Genomic DNA, 21485 nt, shown 5'->3' on the forward strand with positions numbered 1-21485 from the left:
CCATGCATATACCTATTGTACCAGTTGAATAGGAGCCAGTTAAGTCCTTCCAGTTGATATTCCCTGAGCTGATTGCCATTTTTATATTCCCTGGACTGTTCTATCTTCTTCCAGGAGTTTGGAGGTGGTCGATCCTTTAAGGGAAAGATTAATATACATACAGGTTGATATATGCTTTATTTTTCCGAAATATCTAACTGCACTACTTTGTGAGTGTATCACTTTAGATTTAGAATGTTATTATTCAAACTTAAAAGTAAAGTGTCATTGTTAACATCACTTACTAGCTAATAGTCTGCAGAAACCTGAAATTTGTATTTATTTTTCTCTATGAATTGTTACTTTTAAAATTAATTTAAGACTATATTATAATAAAATCAAGCAACTAGTTTCTAGAAAGTAGAATACAAATACTTTAGCAGGAATAATATGACACGCTAATTCATTTATACATGATATTTCAAGACTACTTGAAATTTCACTTTGGCAGCTCTAAGAACAGGCAGCTGACCTACAAGAAAGCCAACTGAGTATTTGGGATTACCAACACCCCTGAAGTCTTAGGTAGCTCTGAATGCTGATGCTGAAGCAGTCTGGGCATCTACACAGTTACTGTGATCTTATCCTCTCCCTTCTGCACTTGCCCTGGTCAATGCTGACCACTCTGTCCCACAGCCAATGCAGGAAGCCAGGGTCAGGAGTACAAAAAAATGCAAACTTCTGAGAGGTTTAGTGTCCTGAATAGATTTCCCCAAGGGATCAGACCAAAGTCAGCATCAGCATCTGCAGGATCAGGATGCAAAGGCCAAGACAAAACAGACTGACAGTATCGAGGTGTATCACCTTCAGGGCCCTAGCAAGCTAAGGAAAGCTGAGAGGCTACATATAAAATACTTACATATACACACACACACTAGCTTCCAAGCCTGGAGCCAGAACAGCCTGGCCTCTAGCTTAGCAGGCAACTTAGAGGTGAAATCATAGTTTTTGACTGATACTAGGTAGGATTCCAGCAGAAAACTCTTCTGATAGCTCCTCTATCCCAACGTGAACAAACTCACACATTCAAGTGAAGTAATTTTAGTAAGAGCTTTTCTCACCAGCTGTACTTCCCCCCCCACTCCCTCCCCATTTCTCAACATTTATAAAAGCTTGCATTCACTCGAGACTCATGTGGCAGCTCTGAATTTTCCACGTGAATTTTCTCTCTCTGCACTGCCAGCGTCGGCATCACCTGAACCCAGGTCTGGGCACAGCAGGAGCTGTCCCTCCCCAGCAGCTGTGGCTTCCTCCCCTCTCCCACTACCTGCCATCTGTCCACTCCCCCACACCCGCAGCAGCCACACTCCTGCTTGCAAGGCTGCAGTCAGCAAATAATTTCTTGTAGCTGCTGAAGCCTGAAGCAAAAATACTTGTTGCTGATGCTGAGATGACTGTCAGTTGTACAGTTGCGCTTTAATCATCTTTTTCTCTCACAGCCAAATATGGTAACAGAGGTATAAAAGCTCTTCTTCCCACATGCCAAAATGTCAGTATTTTAAATAAATACTACAAAAATGAACTCAATATAATATAAAGATGTTAATCGTGACTACTGTCATTATCTGTAGATGGAAAAACCATTAAAATAAATTCCAAAGCCTCCGAATTAAAACACTGTGCATATTTAGCTATGTAAAAGAAGTAAGTTAGAACAAGTGTTGTACTACACCACGCAGGACACATGTCCTACTCTGACAATGACATACAGGACTTGAAATAGAACTATTTTGCTTTCTCCTGCTCTAGGAGACAGAAGATTGATAATTTAAAGATAAAACATGTTTCCTTATTACACGTATTTTTCTTTCGTTCAGCTAGCTATTTAACGACAAGAAGAAAAATAAAAGCAGGAAGAAATTACAGAATCTGTTTGACAGATCTCATTTGCCAACTCTCTTCAGTGCTGAAGCACAAGACTTAACTCTCTTCTCTATAAAAGGGTGTTAATACATCATCCTGGTTTCTGCTCATTTTAAAGGTGCTCAGATTCTGTGATAGCCAGTTTCAATGTGCAGCTCACTGCTCAGTTAGAAGCTCAAGCACTTCAGGTTTTTTCCTAAGCAAAAATTTTTATTTTTTTAGTGTAACAACTAAGATGAGAATATTTATCTATGCCTACCTGAGTATTTTATTATTCCTAGGTAACAAGGCACACAGATGCTTTCCTTACACAGAATGTCAATAAGCCTTAGGTTTTAACACAAGAGTTTAAAGCTGGGAAAATCAAGTCAGATTTACCAAGACAGACAAGTAAATTAGGTATAATTTTACCAATCTCCTTGAGTCAGGCCTGGAAGCTTGTAATTGTTCAAATTCTTCTATTTTTGCTTGATCTACATCTTCTTTCAGCTCCCACGTACTGTCTTCATATGGCAACGAGCACCATTTTACTAAATAGTAAATAACAGGCTGCAGAAGAAAATTCTGAATGTTATCAGTTTTTAATTTAGTATACAGACTGCTAATATGCCTTACTATTAGAGTAGCTTGCTTACACAAGAGCTGGTATCAAAAGCGTATTTCTAACAATTTTTTAAATGTTCAATGGAGATTCCTGTTAGCTACCTACTCATCCTTGGTTCCTCACACTCTGCCACTTTTTGTAGACCTGTGGAGTACTTTTCAATCCCACTTACCCACAAGTAGATCATGGTTTAGCCTCAGGAAAGATAAATTACAGTATTTGTGGTATTTGTGGAAATGGGGCAGGGTGGCAGGACTAACTACAGAAGTGCTACCCAGGACATTTCCTCCACTCTCCAAATCAGGCTACCTAGGCCTAAACCAAAGAGCTTTAGAGCTCCTAAACCAGAGTCTTATCAACAAAACTTTGATAGAGCTTTACAGTCTTGATGAACAACATATATAAAAAAATGGAACCAAAGCAGATTATCTTATTTAGATTCGGTACATAAATATTTAAAAACCAAATAAAGAGTCATCCTTCCAGAAGCTAAGGGTAAAGTCTTATGACAACACATTTTTTCTAAAAGTTTAATAATGACAAATCTGCTGCATACAAATGAAAAGTCATTTTAACTCTCAACCCTGCTTTAGGAAGATTAATGTAGAAATCACTGGGTAAAAGTCAGCTCATTTTGCTATCTACACAAGGAGAATAAGCATTACAGATATTCCAGTAGCCTTAATCAACAACTTTCTTCTCAGTCTTTGATCTCCACTTGTCTCAGACTCTTCCTGAATTTTGGCAATTTAATTGCTTGACTTGCTTTTCTGTTTTCTTTTTTTAATTTTCTTTTTTTAATCTCAGAATGTTTTCATTCTGTAATAGCTTTTCAGAAGAGGTACTTTAAAGAAAGAGTTTTGATAAATACAGAGGGAAAGGTTCACTGGTGGCTATCAAAGCTTCAAATCACTGTCTGCCTAAAGCTTTTATTACCAGTGACCCCATGCCACTGTCAGAGACACAGCCTTTTGATGGAACCCACAAGACAACTACTGAACCTCACATTTATGTCAGTCAATACCTAAGCTTTGTCTACTGTGACCTATTAATACTAATAAAAATATAAGCTATTAAATGCTGATTTCTCTTTCAAATCCACAGCTAGCACAGGAAAGGACAAGATTGCCATGTCTCATTAAAAATATTAGTGAAGTTTTAAAACCAATAAAGTGTTACTGTGAGATCTGATAAAATTACACCTCCAAGTAGTGTTTGACAATTTTATCTTCCTGACTTGCTTTAACACATATTTACCTCACCAGTGTCTTTATCTTCACAAAGAGACACTTCTAATACCCGGTCTACTTCAACATAGTCAGGATTAAAAGGTTCCTCTTCCATCTGCAGGGAAAGATTATTAAAATCAGTAGAGAGGCAAAAATAGTTGGTATTTGTTAAGACTTGGTCTCATTATACACAAAATTAATTTGGTAGTTGGAAATTATTGAGGCTTTTGCACAGACCTTAAATTCCATACCAGCCCCCTGCACACATCCCCTTGGTTCTCTTTGGCAGCACTCACTGAAGAGGAATTTGACACTAGATCCACTCATTCTTGGATGAAATGCTGTCTTGTGGAAGTCCTAGAGAAACTAGCCATACTGACGTAATTCTTCCCTCCTTACCACTTCTAAGTAGTTACTCAGCCAATTCCACTTTAAACCATGTAAGTCAGGTTAGTTCAGTGACTCCAGAAGACTGGCTCTTAAAATTGCATTAAATAACCCACCCTCCTGCTGCAACACCAATGGCTTATTTTTACTTCCTAACAATCAGCTCTTTTATATAAAAGCAAACTACTAATCACAATTTTACAAGGGAAAAAAAAAGCTTATTTAATTTATATTTCATACTCACATCTGCAAAAAAGTGAGCTCTTTGTGCTTTCCTTACTTTGAATCGTTTTATTTTCTGCTGGATTCTTTTATCTTTTAAAAGCTGTTGTTCTGTGGCCCACTCACAGTGGAGATATGAGCTAAAATCACAGAGATTGACATTAACGCACTGGTGAAAGCAAAAGCTTACTATCTATTTTTAATATACAGTTAAAATAACAGAATACACCATAAAGATCCAAGATTTATTCCTCCAAATAATCATCTTGCAGCACCAAGTTAAGGCAGCATTTTTGAGCTGGAATCTATAGAACTCTATAGATTCACAAATTTCTTTCATGTGTCCTAAGAAGAGAAACAAGCTTATTTCAAGTGAGCTTAAACAAGTAAAGTTTAAAAACTGACACCTCTATCAGAAAGTACCCAGAGATATAAATTACTTAATATATTGGATCTGATTTTCCCATGTACCTCCTGTGACCATCTCTCCACAAGCACTGCTGGATTACAGAGCTCAGCCCACAGAAAGCTCAGTGAGGAGCAGCAGAGCTCGTGGCAGAGAGGAACTTGTCACTGGCTTGGGCTGGGAGAGAAGCTCAGAGTCAAAGGAGAAGGAAACATCAGCACCAGTACCTACAGCATCTAACTGCCCCCAGGAGACCCCTTCTGAAATTACATTACAGAAGGACACATATTTCTTCCTCACCCCCCTTTTTTAGTATATTGTCATCATTTTTTAAGCTTTCTAAAGATACGCTAGAAATAAAGTACAGCTGGGGATTACTCATTCTCAGATGAAAAGACAGACTTTATCCTTTCAAAAAAACATGAGGTGAATGTTCTCCAACAACATGTGGAACCAGAGTCTCAAAAAAAGATTACATTTATTAGCAAAAATCTGATTAAATTATTCACATATGTAAAATTTAAAATGTGCTTGATTTTCAGCATGAAGAATTGAGTAGTAACAGGAAAATAGTTATGAAATTTAAAATAAAGTATGGGAAAAGTTCTTTTTTTTCTTCAGTCTTTTTTCTTATTTCCTGCTTTTGATGTAAAATCACTTCTACCACAAGTTTTTTCTTTCTTTTTGAAACAGTAAGACTATTACATCGGCATCTCCTAAATACATGACACTGTAAATCTAATCTAGGTTCACAAAACACCTCTGATTTAAATTCATGAAATTAAAATTTACTTCAGGCATGTAGTCCCTGCTGAATTTAATAAATATATCTTCTAATCTAATAAATATCTTCTCTAAAAAAACTCTCTTATTTGGCAAATAAAGGCTGCCAGCTTATTGGACAGTGCTGATTTCACAACACTGATAATTTTAGAATTATTACTATCAATATATTGCAGATTCTTAGAAAATTAAAGATTAAAGTGGTAAAGAAAAATCTCAATAGATGACAAAATAACCTTCAAACAATACAAAACTTGAGTATATAAATATGATACTTAACAGTGCAGTCAACACATCTAATGAAACAACTTTTTAATACTTACTAGTTCTTGTATTTTACAAAAAACTCTTCTGTGTCTACTGTCATCCCAGCAGATATCTAGGAAAGGAAATTCAGGGGAAATGTAAAATGATAGATGCAAACCCCTTTTTCAAAGAAAGTATTCTATTCCATGACAATCACTTACTTCTTTCTTTATTACCCTGGAGGATAAGATTTTGTCTACAATTGCTGCATCTTCTTCACTTGGATTTTCCTATAAACACAGGAAAACAATATTACAAAACTGCAGTAAACGCCCTCTCTCTCAGGCTTAAAACCTTCAACCACAAGTGGCTTGTCAGAAGATGAGCAATAAAGGTAAATTTAACCTCTACCAGTAGCATTTCCTAACAGGCTGGGAGTAGTATTTAAAATCCAGGTCTCTACCCAGAAAGGATTACATGCAGAAGTACAGCAAGTCCGGCCCTTCCACACATCATCAGCTGCAGTGCTCACCTGCCAAACACACTCACTGCAAGCACTGGGGATTCTGATGCTTTCCAGACACTGTGAATGCCCTGCTGAGTTAAACCGATGCACTGGACATACCCAGAATTTAGTTATACGCAAGTGGAGAAGAACTCTGACAGGCAGGTGAAAAAAGAGGAAAGAAACCCAGCATGTGACAAACTCAGGCTGATACATCTACTCTGAACACAGGTAACAAACATGCTGTGGAATCAGAGAGAAAAGGCTGTGGCTGGGAATTCCAGCAGGTCTTAGATGAGACGCAGATTGGATTACACAGCTCTGCCACAACTGCGGCTGTGGTTCCAGAGATAAAGAGATCATCTGAAAAAGTTGCTTGCAATAATCAGTCACCTTCCCTCTTGTCTGATTTGTTCCCAACTATACCATCGTTCTCCTTCCCTTACAACTTCTGGCACTCTTTCAAGCATCTCATAAACACTTTTTTCCTGTTTTTTCCCTGTCACTCTGTTTACCTCCAATGGCTTGACAGTAAGTTTGAGTCTACCAAGTTAAACAGTGAAGTGTAAACCTGAACGCATTGTGGGGAGAGCAGGAGTGTCCCTTTCAAATATCTCAGTAACCAGAGATCCCCCAAATAATTTGATGCTTCTCTAAGTCATGGTAAGATTAGAACAGAGCTTTTTCATATGCCTATGGCATATAAAAAATTACTTGAGATATACCCATCCTTAGTCTTATCCTTATTCTTAACTTCAATTAAGTCAACAAAAGTTTGCAACACAAAAAAAAATAGTAAGAAGTAATTTCTTCCAGTTTTCAAGATCTTAGCAAAATGTCACACTAAACTGTGGCTTAGAAATAATAATGCATTCCAAATTAGGAGCTTTATTCACTGAACTGCTTGAGACAAATAGAAACTTCCCACAGACCAAGCCAATTTCTACTTACCACAAATAATTGTAAAGGCTGTTCAGCAGGTAAAGGGGCAGAATTCTTTTTGATTTTTACAGAAACTTTAGCTGCTTCTTCTTCTGATTGTTTCCCTTCTCCCTCTTCAGCGTATTTTTTCCTTTTAACTTGACGATTTGATCTTCTCTTCTGCCATGCAGGAGAAAGAAAAGAGATACAGGTTTTACCCAAAATTTCCCCTAACATGAGCTGCATGTTCTGGGACGCTCTAAGCAATACTTCAGCTGCACCTAAAACTAAAGGCTAACATTTGATAAAAACCATGAAATAATGTACCTCTGTGATTCATTTATGTTCAATTAATTAAACAGTTCTTTTCTCTTTCATGTAAGCATGCAATACTTTTATTTTTAGGGTTCAAAAGCAAACATGAAACAGCAGTCTTTTCACGGTATGGGAGCAAAGCTGATATTTAACAGATCTCCCACGAGCATCAGTATTTCAACAGTGATTTCCTAATGCGGTGTAACAGCAGAGTGTTACCATCCAACTCCAGAATCAGAGGAAAAGATGTCAAATAAGCTGAGGTGTTTCTACTAAACAACGGTGGATTATATATAAAAAATTATGAAGATTTCACTAGATCGGTCAGGTTGCTGATGAAGTCTGACGTGATGGCTAATAAAGTCTGTTCCTTTGTTAATGTCTGTATTTTCTCCTCCACCTTAATCGAGGCTTGTTTCACAGCATTATCTGGCTTACTTTGCAGTTTCTCTCTCTAACCTTCCATTCTGGTTTCTGCGAGAATCTGACGACAACAAATTCCAGCTGAAGAAGTAATGTTCAGTCAAAGAAAATAACTCCTTCTCACTCACAGTTCAAATACTTAAGATTATTAGGATATTGCATAACATTTCCAACCCCTCAGTACCAATATATGAGACACTGCCTATTTAACTGTAAGATTAATTTGTAAATTGGATTCACTGGATAAAAATAGCAGTATCAAACTAGTCAGCTAACATTTGAAAATACTATAATCTGCTTTAGAGAACTGATCATCACAAAAATAAAAACAGCAAAACAAAACAGTCTCTATGAAACAAGTTTATTATATTGAGCTACACAGTAGAGGGTATCTTTGTGCAGGAAATCCATTGCAAGTTGCAATGTTTTATTACACTGCAGTACTCAGTTGGGAGAATAAGTTGTGAATAGGACAAAACCCAAAATCCTGTGGTCACACTGGCTTCTGCAGAGCAGATATTAAGTAACAGTGAGATTGCAGCACAGGAGCTTTTCTTCCTGACTGTTAATTCAGCCCTTGGTCTGGCTGGTGTCTGGTAAAAGACGTGGCTGTACTTTAACTACATCACAACTACAGAGCAGCAACCTACGTATATAGTCCAAGCCAAAGAATGGGCATGACCATTCCTCTAGAGAAGCTGCAAAAATGAAACTACTTCATGAGCTTTGCACATTTATGTAGATTAGCTGTTCTTCCATAAAGTTCTTGCGGGGTTGGGTGTTAGCACCAAAAGGAATTTCTAATTCAAAGACACACTAGTGTCACATTACAGTTAAATCAATAATAGTTTGCTGACAGAAGTAGGATTTAAAAAAAAAAGCCAGGTAATATGAGCAATACAAAATTATGTAACTGGCATTTTCAATTCTTCTTACTATGTCTTTTCTTAAAGTATGAAGTGATTAGCAAAACATCAACATATGTTCTCCAACACATTAATACATAATCTGAGCTGTTTGGAAAAAAACTTTTGTATTTCCCTGAGCTGAGAACTATGGCCATAAACAAATGGCTCTAAGACACAAAATGAAGTAGGATCACACATTAAAAATAAAAATAAAAACAAATCTGTCTATTTAAGGAAGACACTAAATGTGAAACTAAGCATGCAAAATAAATTAGGGGAGAGAAAAGGCCTAAAATTGCCCCCCAGAGCTTCAAAACAGCTATTCGCAGCAGAAATTAAACAGCTCTTTGAAAATAAAATCATGAACATGTTCGAAAACTAAGGAGAAAATGAATTAATGAAGTAAAGGAGTTTATGTCTTTCCTGCTTCTCCCCAGTTCCTGCAAAGAGAGCAGGGCAATGCTGTGACATTCTGCAGTAAAAGTTATTTCTCTCTCACACCACCCCTTACCATCTCTACCCTCTTTTCCCTTCACACCATGAGCAGGTGATTACACAATACACCCAGGAAAGAACTGATCTTCAGTCTTGTATATCATATTTGTTGGCCTATAAATTTATGTCTATCTGATAACAGAACACTACTGAGAAGTTACAGTTCCTTCCATGTAACCTTTACCTAAGATGAGCTATCACTTCAGTTAATGAGAAGTCATTCTGGGAAATGGCTTCTGATCCCTTTTCCCCTCCAGCATTATTATCTGTGTAACACCAGAGGGCAATTCAGTATCTCATAATTGTTTTTTGACAACTACCATCAACTAATGCAATTAATTTCTAGTCAACAGCATCTTATTTTGAAAACTGATTTTGCCTCTGTGGATGAAAATGCCACAGGACAAAAACCTGTGCATTTCCAGCACATAACCTTACTTTACTGGAGATTGCCCTAAAGCAAGAAGTTATAATTCTGTTACTAATACACACATAAATAGAATATAATCTCTTATCAACACTTCATGCTTCTTTGTACACAAGTTTTAGAAATAATTAGCTATGTTACTATTATTCCTGGGCAATCTATGACAAAAATGCAGGAAGTAAGTTACAAGAGAGCTATTCCTCAAGAGAATGACTCGACCACTTCAATTCTTCATCTGGCACTTCTGACGTATTCCACAAGCAACTCGAATCTATTGGCATATTGATCATTGCTGCCTTCAGATCCAACACTGCAAGAAATCTGGTTTTTTTCTGTTTCTACAGAAGCAGAGCTCAGAAAAAAACCACATTAAAGCTTGAAAAAACCCTTTTAAAAGTTCTCAAAGAGCCAGTTTCACTGATAAATGTCCCTTCTATTAGGCAATCTCTGCATTTTCACTCTCAGCCAAAATAAGGATCAGGTCTAACTGCCAGCTCAGCGTAAGTACTTACAGTCTCAAACCTATGGGCTTCTGTACTGAAATTAAACAGATACAAGCAGGGCATTGATGTCCCATTATGGAAAAGGGATTCTACACTGTAGGATTTTCTGATTTTCAACTGAGGAAAGTGGCTGATGATGAAAGGTTCTACCCACGAGATACACAGACGTGTGAGAGTAACTGTCACTGTGTCAAAGGAAGCGTAACTTTCTGGAGAGAGGGGAAAAAAGATCTGTAGAAATAACACACACAAATTTATAAAGGAAGAATACTGACTACTTACCTGTGAGTCTTCATCTTTCAGCGGCCTCTGTGGAGTCTGCTTAGCATCAGACAATTCATCTGAAGATTCGTTTTTCCTTTTCTGCTTTTTGCCCAGCGTGATGATCAGCTTTCTGTTGGAAACAAAACCCCAGCACCTGAGTGAATGCTGTACACCAGTGTGTGTAACTTCAGGATCACATCACTACCAATTCCCATAATCTCAATATAAAACTCAGATAGCACACCCCTGTCTGAAAAATAAGTAATAGCTCTCAAATACCTTACAGCATATTGTTCACTAGTGTTAGTGAGCTTCTCTACAGTTACCTTGCTATCACAAATTCCTAATTATCATACACATTTTAAGTCTTTACACGAAAACAGAAATACAAAATCCAACACGTAAACCAACTGTCAATGGTGAACTACACAAAGTTAGCAGAGATACCATCTGCAGATGACAACACTAAATGATTTATCACAAACAATCTACCACTCTAAAATGTATCTTCCTTTATTTTTACTAAAATCACTCAAATCAGTCTTACATGCAGAACTGTTACACTTAAATAAGTCATTCAACAAAAAAAATAAGGGAATTGAAAAAATCCTTTTTGTCCTTATAAAAAAAAGCCAAGCTATATCCAAAATCCGGTTGTTTTATCTGTAAGCAATCTTAGAACCTATCAGAATATGTTAAGAACCACCATTGTGCTAAATAAATTAGTTAAACTCTAATGAAAAAGCACCAACTATTTCTTTGTTTGGATTTAAAGATTACACTATAAATCACACCAATTCATCAGATTTGTTTCTAACTAAAGAGTGTAAAAATATTTTTCCATATTTGACATGTGCCAAATACACTTCTTTAAATATATTTACAGTGGCATAATTGTAGAATAGTGACAAATTGTCCAAGAAAATCACAGATAGAAGCTGTCCTAAAATATGTATTTCATATAGTCTCTTATCAGACCTGTAACAGAATACGAGGAAAGTGTTCCACCATACAAGCTGTTTCTGCCATGTTACAAACAAATGAAGCACAAGATTTTAGTCTCTATACAGACAATACAAGTTATTTACAGCAAAATAACATCAAATATATTGGTCACCTGATCAGAATACTATTGGTGAGAATGTAATGGTTGAAACACAACTCATTGACTTCTCTTTGCCAGTGTTCAAAGAGAATACACACATATTTACTATGTCCAGACTAACAGTTCACATAGAAAATAAGCATCTTGAATTATCAAAACACTATGGAAAGTTTAAACAACATGGCTTACAAAAGATTCCAGGTATATCTTCAGAGGCAATGAACATTTTCATTGCTTTTCAATATTTAATCACTAGGTATGTTCAGTGGAAAGGCTAGAAAACCCCAAAACCACCGAAGATCTTCCACTCCCATATTTTTTTTTACTTCTAGCACAAAGTCAACAGCACTGATGGATGCAGGTTGAAATGAAGCTGCAGTCAGCATAATCACAGAGCTGCTTGTTCACAAGTAAATTCTGGTCCTTGCCTTTTCATTAGGTGTTCTCAGTTTAATTATTACTTAGAAAACATGTTTCATAATCACAGGAAATAATTTCAGCAATAAACACACTGGTTTCCCTACTGACTTCAAGGTTACTTTGAGCAGTTTTTTTCCCCTCACTTTTTAAGCTCTGATTAGGAATCATCTTTCTGTTTTCCTTGGTTTTTATTTTAAGACTTGTATTCTTGGGTATTTGTCCAATATGACACTTTCTAGCTATGGACTTGGATAATGACTTTTTCCATTTTTATCTCACTTTGTTTCATAAAATTTAAGTGTTACATTAGCACTTGTCACTAATATGTCAAATCAGCTAATGTATTCCAAAATGATGCAGATGAGGCACGCTGTGATTGACCTTCTGAAATTGTTGTTAAATGGAATTCTGGATGCTAAAACTTAACATGGATTTAAAGGGAAACCTGGTAAATTTATGAGTGAGAATTTCCTGGAAGACCATTCATGAAACAATATCCATCCCACCAGGTTCCTGGTTTGTACCTTTTGTGTTTGGAAAAAAAAGTATCAATACATGTTTTCCCTGCTCTTGAATTCTTTCAAAGAAAAAGGATAACTGAATGTTCTTTAATCAAGTAAGTGTTAAGATGTAAGTCAAGCTGGAAGGGGTCTCTGGAAGACCTGTGATCCCTACTCAATGCCAGTTTCAGAGTTCTGTTATGTTGCTCAGCGCAGTTAAGTTCCACTTATCTCCAAGGCTGACAGCTGGTAGGTACCTGGACGATCTATTCTAAATGTTGATCCTCTTTTGTGAAATGGTAGATTAAAACAATCCATAAATGCATGTTGCTATGTTAAGTAATTGTATTTGTGCGACCACAGCCTATTCTCACTTCATGCACAACTGTTTACTACTTTAGTAGTAAATATATTGAGTATTCAAGAAGCACAATATTAAGGGATGTGGGGTTTACGCTGGGTTGCAGTGGCATCCATTGAATAGCTGAGGATTTTAAGGACCTTCTGTTCTAGGTCATGGGGATATTTTGTGATTAGACTGCTCTAGCTACATCTTTCCTTGCATATTTGTTCCTCTCCTTTTCTTAGTTTTAGTCCCTCCTTGGGTTCACCTCTTGCTCTGCCCCTGCAGTCCAACACACATTATCCTATTTCTGTCAGCTTTTGTGTCTTGCTTGGAGCTCACATTCCCTATGCCCAATAATTCACAAGCATCTCCCTGAAATTTTCTGAACATCTCTACATGCTACAGATCAGAATGTTTCCTCCTCTATATGGATATGGTGCCAGTGAAAGGAATAAATGCAGTTTCAATTCTTTCTGATCCAGTGCCCAGAATCACAATGCTCCTTGCTATCAGAAGTTGATGAACAACAGTATGGTGCTAAAGTCATACATTCCTATCAGTAAAAATGCAATCTGCTCATATTTTGGCCAAAAACTTCTAAAAAAATCTGCTATGTGAAAACAATGATTTTCAGAAGCTTGTAAACTGGATCAATTCTGTGAAAAATTTTCATTGAGCGAACAAGTTCTCTTGCCAGTTTATAAATTTCTGCATGAAAGCATAAAGATCCTTGGCTAAAATCCCTTTTTCCATCCTGAAACAAACTGTTCTGAACAGAAACTATCTATTCTGTTTCTATGAAAAGTTAACAGCACACTGTAGACATGGAAAAAATAATATCACCAGACTCCACTCCAATTTCACTTTCTCTTGTCTTTTTAAATTTAGATTTATCTTATTACATAACATCACGAAATATTTCAACAATTAGATATAGTAGATTTCTTCAATACATATTTTCTTCTTCTATAACTACAAACCAAAGATGTTGAGAAACTTATACCACAAAAGAAGTTTAAAAAGAAGATTTCTCATGAGCCAGTATTACTTCTGATCCTCAGTATAAGACTCCTACCATGGTTTAGAGCTACCAAGAACCACTATTTGAGAAGCACTGCGACTTCTTTCTTACAAATGAAAACCAGTAAGAAGAATGTGCTCCATTCCCTTTCTGTTTGATAGCTGAGAACGTGATGGAAACACTGTCAGTACTCTGAACAGCTTTAAAGCGATAAACACCTTCCAAAGCCTTCCAAATAGTGAAAAAGGAAATATTAAAGAGGATAGAAAGAAAAAGGCAGCAAATATGTAATAGGCATGTCAGGAATAGGAAGTACATTTGGCCTTCATTGCATGCCTTTAATATATCATTTTACTTCAGTTTTCCCAAAACAGGAAACACCAAGTAACTAATTATTAGTGTCCAAAGCCACCTCTAAGATATTATCATTTGTAGCCAAAGCACTTTGTTAAATTACTAACAATAAAATTCCTATGTTATTATCATTTGTAGCCAAAGCACTTTGTTAAATTACTAACAATAAAATTCCTATGTTATCAACAGTATTAGCAATTCTTTATCACTAGAAACTTAGCTAAAAATGTAAAGTAGAAGTTTCTTTGACAAGATACTGTATCCTCTTGGATGAGACTTAATTTGCTGGTATAAAACCACTTTCTCTTATCCTTTTAGCATATAATACTACAAATAATACTACAACAAATAATATGAACACAGTAATATTAACCACTGTCTCCTTCTACAGTTGTATTTCAAATTAATAACTTCTGGACTGTGCACAGATTTTTAAACACTCCTAATATTCTTTTTGGAATTATCAGTCATTTCAAGCTCATACAATATTGAAACAACAATGCGAAATAACAAAAAAGTGTTTTTTATTTTAAATTTATTTGCTAAGACCACACCACTTTGTATTCATACAATCTGCAGCAGAAACATTAAATGATGCCACTTAGACCCAGCTTATGCATCAAAACTACAACCTGGGAGCAGAGAAAACTTAACCGGAGTCACAGCTCAGAGCATGCAACAACATCCCAGAAGTATGGTCCAATCTTGAATTTATGTGCCATTTTAATAATGACACAAGTTAATGACCTTAAATGATCTAACAGAACTCAAAGATTCAGTGAGCACCCCTTCTTTCTGACCACAGACCTGGTCACCAGCATTTGCCTCACTGGCATGAAGTAACAAAGACAACTGCCAGAATCTGCCTCCCAGGAAATTCAAGTCGTAGCTATTTACACTTAATACAGCATCAGTGTAACAAGTGAACCACCTCCTCTCCAGCCCCCCTCCCCATGTCGGCTGAGTTGCTACCTGAGTTTATAAGGGTTTCAAACCACCTTAACATATCAGATCAACAAGCAAAGATTATCTGTAAGGGTCTTAGGTCCTCAAACTGCTTGTAAACAGTATCTGTGAGACCTACTTCAAGGTTCAAGACAACAAGCACAGTTACTCATTTGAGTAGTGCACAGGATCACATCCCACTTGCTGGATTCATTGCTACATAATTCAAAGATTAATGAACAAAATCCACCATTGCTCTTTTAGCACAAGAAATAATACAGCCATTTCTGGTAGCAGTTTTGAACTGAAGCACTACCACTCTGACGCAAACGTTTGTAAATTGAGTTCTTAGAATCTGGGGGATTTATTTATTTAAATTATGCAGTGATTAAGAAAAAAAATTACCTAAATGTATTCAACTGATATTGTCCTTTACATCATCAGTGCAGAGCTGTTGCTTTTCATCAGGGCTGTGATATTTAATTTTATGTTTGAGTAGGTGGGAATACGTTGAAAGCTATAAAACCTAAATGCCAATCTACTTTTTTGAACAAGAGAATGTTCACAAATTCATAATTCTTCACATCAAGTGGTAAGAAGTACACTTTTTAGCTTAAATATGCATCACCTTAGATGGAAGAAGTAGAATCAATTAGAAAAAGCTTGTAAATAGAAAAAAGTTCTATACAGATATATGGAAGGGTTTAAATAAATTCCTAAATGTCAATACACATTGGTAAATAGCCAGGATACGGAAAGTGGTTCTGCAGTCTGCAGAGAAATTGTAAAGCAAATTTTGAAGAATTAACTTAATCAGTAATCAATGCATAAAGCAAATTGGTTAACTTAATTTGGTAATACTAAATAAATTATACATACATTCTTCTAATAATTTCTGTCATAGCCTTACAACGTTCTTGGTAATAATATAATTTAGTCATTAATCTTCACCAATACTTATGGCACAGAAATTTTACTAACCACCGAATCCAGTTCTAATAGACTTGGCTACAATTAATAAGCATTATTTCTCTGACTTCACAGCTCAGGGAAATTAAACCTTAACCCTCACCTTTAGAAAGAAACTACAGCCTGCCTAGAAAGTAACTGCTAACAATTTTTAAGTAGCAATGATAAATTGGAATGAATCATGCTATATTTTTTTCCTGTACATGCAGATCTCAGAGGCACTAAGGAAAATATAAACAGTTAACATGAAGCCACCAAACACAAACTGATTGTGTTTGAGCAGCAAAGAACAGAAACTTTTGAAAAATCATCCTGCTCCCTAAATCCAGACACAGTAGTTAAAACTCATCTTGATCCCAGATGAGGGCTACTCAATTTCAGTAAAAGCTGTGCTGTATTACAATTAAAAACATAATTTTTTTTTTTTTTAAACAGATGGCTACCAGGCAATTTTATCAAGGTCTGTTCAGCAATTAGTGTTGCAGCTCTGCAGGACAGCATTTACAGTTCAACTGTAACTCTGAAAATCCTCCTCAAGAGCAACACAGAACTGGCTACACAGACAAAAGCCCTGGAAGAGGTCGAAGTCTATGATCACAATCTAAAGAAGAGTTTGCTGTTTGAGTGCTGGGCTACAGAAGGTACCATTGTGCTTGTATTGAACAGGCTGTGCTTGCTGCGAGCACAGATGTGAAAGACCAGATTAAAGCTCTTTCCCAAATATTTCGAGAAAAAAAAAAAGGAGAAATTCACACATTCATTATTGTTTCAGATACTGTTGGCCTGCAAAAATGAAACAGGAGTCACCCAAAACATACATGTGACTTCAGATCTTCTCAAGCACACACAACTCTGCACCACCTCCCGCATTGTTCTGACACTCCAAATCCAAACTGAATCAACAGATTTAACAGTTCCTGCAAGTTAAATGAGTTTGGTATAGAAAAACCTGAATGAAAAGAAATGTATTCATCTGAGATGGACATATCACAATAGAACTCCTAAAACGGAACAGCAGATGCACCCAAACAAATTCTCCACTACTATTAAAAAGGTATATTGATTTTTTTTTTTTTGTATTGTACTGTAAACCTTTACTGGCTCTAAGATTTCACTCATGACTATACTTCTTGCAGAAAAATTAGTTCACAATAGCTTCTAACAGTCTAACAGTTGGAAATTTGGGAATTGTTTACTTGATCTTTTTAAAACATGAGGGGACTTCAGGTTTTGTTTTCTGATTAAATGCAAGGAATGACATATATATATAAATATGTATATATATTTATAACATAAAGGTTTCCTCATTATTGAATGAAAAAGAATTTTAATTTTTTTCATCACCTTTTAAACAGATTTCAAAAATCTTTCTTTCCAAGGAAAAAACCTATTTCCATTGAACTGAGATCTTCCCTTCCCTTCCTGCCCAATAAAGCACTTGTCTTTTACAGGAGAAAATTCTAGCATAGCAAAATTTTCTCCCAAGATTCAGTCAAAGTTTATTTTAAGGTAACAAGAAAATCAATGGAGCAACCCACAGGCTTAAAAACCCAATCCTATTTGGACTTAAAAAAATTCCAAGGATGTGCTTAGATTCATTAAGAAATATTTTCTTAAGAACGAAGATAGGATGAAAACTCTGCAAAAGCTGTTTAGCCTTCTAAACTCCTTATTATTTAATTCTGGTTTTCTCTGAATAAAACAAATTTTATTAATCATACAATTTTTTTGACCATGGCTGAAAAGACAAGTATAGTGATTCTATAGCAATTATTCTGCTATAATATCAGCAGTTACATTTGCATAGAAAGCAGTTTGGTAAGATTATTCTTTTAAAAAAATCAAGGCCTTATTGCAATTACTGCTCTGCAAAATCACTGGTATATTCTTTGGTAAATAGTTATTATTTTACGTATTTATATCAATAATATACAATAGTGCTAATTCAACACAACACATGAATCTGTTTGGATACAAAATGAAGTATCTGGATGTCTCAAAGCACTTGGTTTGCTGCTGTCCGTCTAAATAAAATGGAATTCTGTGAATATGAACAGAAATCTGTAATATGTGGTTCTAGAATACTCTTCACAGCTCCTTACCAGGACCTGACTGCTGCATCTTTAGGTATGTACCCCACGTAATTAAAGCAATTCTTGGCAGCATGATTAAGTTAGCAGAGTGCTACTGGGGCATTAGCTGATTAAACTGGTAAATAATGGGGAGGCAAACCTTCACAGCTCAATGCAAAATTATGAAACATTGACCATAATTAAATGGGAGCTCCTCTAGCAGCTTGCAAGCACTTTGCATCAAACACAAACACCATGGTTAAAAACACAGTTTGAGAAATGTCTCATTCTCAACTGACGCCGTCTGATGAAATCCTGAAAACCGATCCTAAGTGTGCACAGCAAAGCATTTCACCAAGACAAAACTGAGTGCAGAATCATAAATTGAATGTAATAGTTTGCTTCTCTCTCTCTTTTTTTTTTTCATTTAAAAACAGTAAAAATAGCATGGCAACTATGTAGTATATCATAAGGACAATCTTTTGGCAGGTTTTGTCAATTATCCAAAAGAATGAATAAAAAGCACACGAAGAATAAACCACAAAGCTTCATGAAACTGACACTACCTAGACAACACTGTGTAAGTTCTCTGATTAGGTAGACCCACAAAATGTTTGTTATAGAACATGAATAAATTCAGAAACATGAAAGTGAAATCAACTTCGGAAGTACACATCCATAATCCCACCTTAAACTAGACAGAGAAAAAAAGAAAAGGAAGCACTACTCAGTGCACTTACAAGCAGCACCATATGCCAACCCATAAACAGTACAGAAAGAAATTAACACCATGAAACTTTATGTTAACAATGAAGTTGAACTTAGAGCAGTAACCTTCATACTACAGGATAACTACTCAAAACAGTTTACTTTAAACATGTAAGAAAAGCACTGATCTCTAGAAGAAAAAAAAGAAAATGCAGAGAAATAGGCCGATTAAAAGAACATTCATTTCTGCTCCATACATGAAAATATGCATATGTATATGAGACATTTAAATTTGAGAGATATGCCAGTTAATATTTCTGCTACCGCAAAAAGAGCATGGATTTAAGAAAAAAAAAAAAAAACCAGACTGCAGCTAAGATTTCCATTTCAAGTTCTGACTGACGTACTTAACATTGGAAATCACACACTTTCCTTTAAGAGTAAACAGGCAACGTAGGCTAGCTCTGGAGTTCCAAGATGAGCCAGCTCCTGAAGCCCCTGGAGCATGCTAACACCTAAAGCCTTCTGAAAGCTCCTCATCCCAAGGTATCCACCCAGCTTGACCCAGCTGAGTCTGCAAAAATTTTAAGACGGCAGATTAAACTGATATGACCGAAGCCTACAAAGGTCTTTGGATTTAATTTTTCCAATATGTGCTTTACTTTTGATACACATGATATTTATAAGAGTATTCTCTTGCTTACAAGTTCATTAAACTTCCAATTTCTCCCTGTGCAGTTCACCAAGCACACTATATTGAAGCTACATGCCAAAATTGATAAAGACAGCATTTATAATCCAGAAAAACTTAGTTTGGAGTCAGACCTGACTACAACACTAGATAAAAGATACTTGGGTCTGTGCTTCAAAGTGAGTACAGAATATTTTAGAATATGAATTTAAAATAATTCCTTTCAAAAGGACACTCCTACAGCAATTTTATCTAAAGAGAAAACAGAGCATTCTTGTTCCTGAATGAGAGAGTCCACACATGGACTTAATCAGGAAGAATTTTGTGTAGGCAGTGGAGGAGAACATTTTATTATCAGTAAGCAGTTTCCATTTTAATCAAGGATTTACAGTCTGAAGAGAAGAGAGATAATGTTTTAATCTACTTACCCAATTTTTGTTTTCTCTTTAATTTTGGATGAGGAACCAGTTTTCGGCTTTTTACTCTCCTTATCCTTTGGTTTGGATTTAACTTTTCTACCCTTCTTTTCCTCTTTTCCTTCAGCTGAAACACTGGGGAAGTTTTCAGGGCTCATTACTCTTGGAATGTTTCTCTCTCCTCTCTCTTTTGCCTTTGCAATTGCTTCAGATATTATTCGATTTGCCTTCTCTTGTTTACTTTCCGAGTCTGTTTTTTTCTTCTGCTTCTTTTCAGACATTGCCCTCACCTGGGTATTCTGCAACTTAGTATATGATCCTGAACCATCAGTCTTCTTGGAAGAAGGAGGCTGTAGCAAGAAACAAAAAGTAAATTAAATTCCCTTACTTTAAAAATATGAAGTACAAACATTTTTGATATAGATATACATTTTTAAAAATTGTAACTGCCAGGGACTTAGGTGGACACAAAAAACGAGGAATTCAGTTTATACCACAGAATGGCGTGGGTTTCAAAATAACTACATCAATTGTTGGTTTTAAACAACCAATCCAAGTACTCAAAGACAATAAAAAATAACCTTCTGAAATTCTCTCAGCCTTCTCTCCACCTCTGTAATTAAAGAAAGCAATCCTAAACCTCTGCAGCATTCCCATACATTTGACACACACTTCCAACACCTTCAATAAAATATGAAAAAGCAAGGAGCTCCTGAAGGTACCAGCATCAGTGTTTTTGCCTTTGGTAGGATACCAGGACCACAGTTACCTTAAAGCAGACAAATGATCTACAGGACTAACTCAGTGATGAACACAACAGATGCTCGAGCAACACCAAGATTAAAAAACAGACAAAAGATAAAACCAAAACTAAAATTACACAGCTATATATCCATAAACGGACCAGAAAGCAGCGTTTCTTTTATTTAGATCAACATACATTCCATGCTTTGGATAAAAGACGTAAGTTGGTTTTTTATTTTCGGGTTTTTAATGCCCATTTCATGGACGCAGAATTGTTTACGGGGCTGATGAGCCTCTCCTGCAGCCAGCCAGAAGACATGTTTTTGCTTTCCTCCCCTCCCCCTTTGAGGAATGGAAAGAATTTCCTATTCAAACACAAAACCCCAGCAGATAACAGTTATGTTACGTTCTCACCCGTAAATGCGCCTCTGCCTAGAGCAGGAAGAAAAGCCACCAGGAATTTCCAAACACATTTTCTGGCCAAACCCCGTGCACTTCCCGGGATACATGTTCTATAGGTGCCTCATGGGCGGCGGGGGCGGGAGGCAGGGATGGGGCCGCTCCCGATGCCACCTTAAAGCCCCGGGGCTGGAACAAACAGCCGGACCCAGCTCGGGAACAGCTCAAGATGGCGATGCGGCTCCCGCAGCAGCA

At 36.4% G+C, this 21485-nt stretch overlaps 1 protein-coding gene across 7 annotated transcripts in view; it reads right to left on the bottom strand.

Moving 5' to 3' along the window:
- Positions 1-21485, bottom strand: part of CHD9 (chromodomain helicase DNA binding protein 9) — an 87282-nt gene that overhangs the window by 32017 nt on the left and 33780 nt on the right. For 6 of the 7 annotated variants that reach the window (XM_032122230.1, XM_032122227.1, XM_032122229.1 and 3 more), the window contains 9 exons: positions 20100-20437; positions 10559-10670; positions 7236-7385; positions 6001-6069; positions 5857-5912; positions 4367-4484; positions 3764-3850; positions 2314-2451; positions 13-134 (listed from right to left, as the gene is read on the bottom strand). In XM_032122230.1, coding sequence (XP_031978121.1) covers positions 13-134; positions 2314-2451; positions 3764-3850; positions 4367-4484; positions 5857-5912; positions 6001-6069; positions 7236-7385; positions 10559-10670; positions 20100-20437 — 1190 coding nt within the window. Of the gene's footprint in view, positions 1-12; positions 135-2313; positions 2452-3763; positions 3851-4366; positions 4485-5856; positions 5913-6000; positions 6070-7235; positions 7386-10558; positions 10671-20099; positions 20438-21245; positions 21438-21485 lie in introns of those variants that run through there. The other variant, XM_032122233.1, reaches the window with a different exon arrangement.

This window comes from Corvus moneduloides, chromosome 12 (assembly GCF_009650955.1).
Source record: "Corvus moneduloides isolate bCorMon1 chromosome 12, bCorMon1.pri, whole genome shotgun sequence".
NCBI classification, from domain to species: Eukaryota; Metazoa; Chordata; class Aves; order Passeriformes; family Corvidae; genus Corvus; species Corvus moneduloides.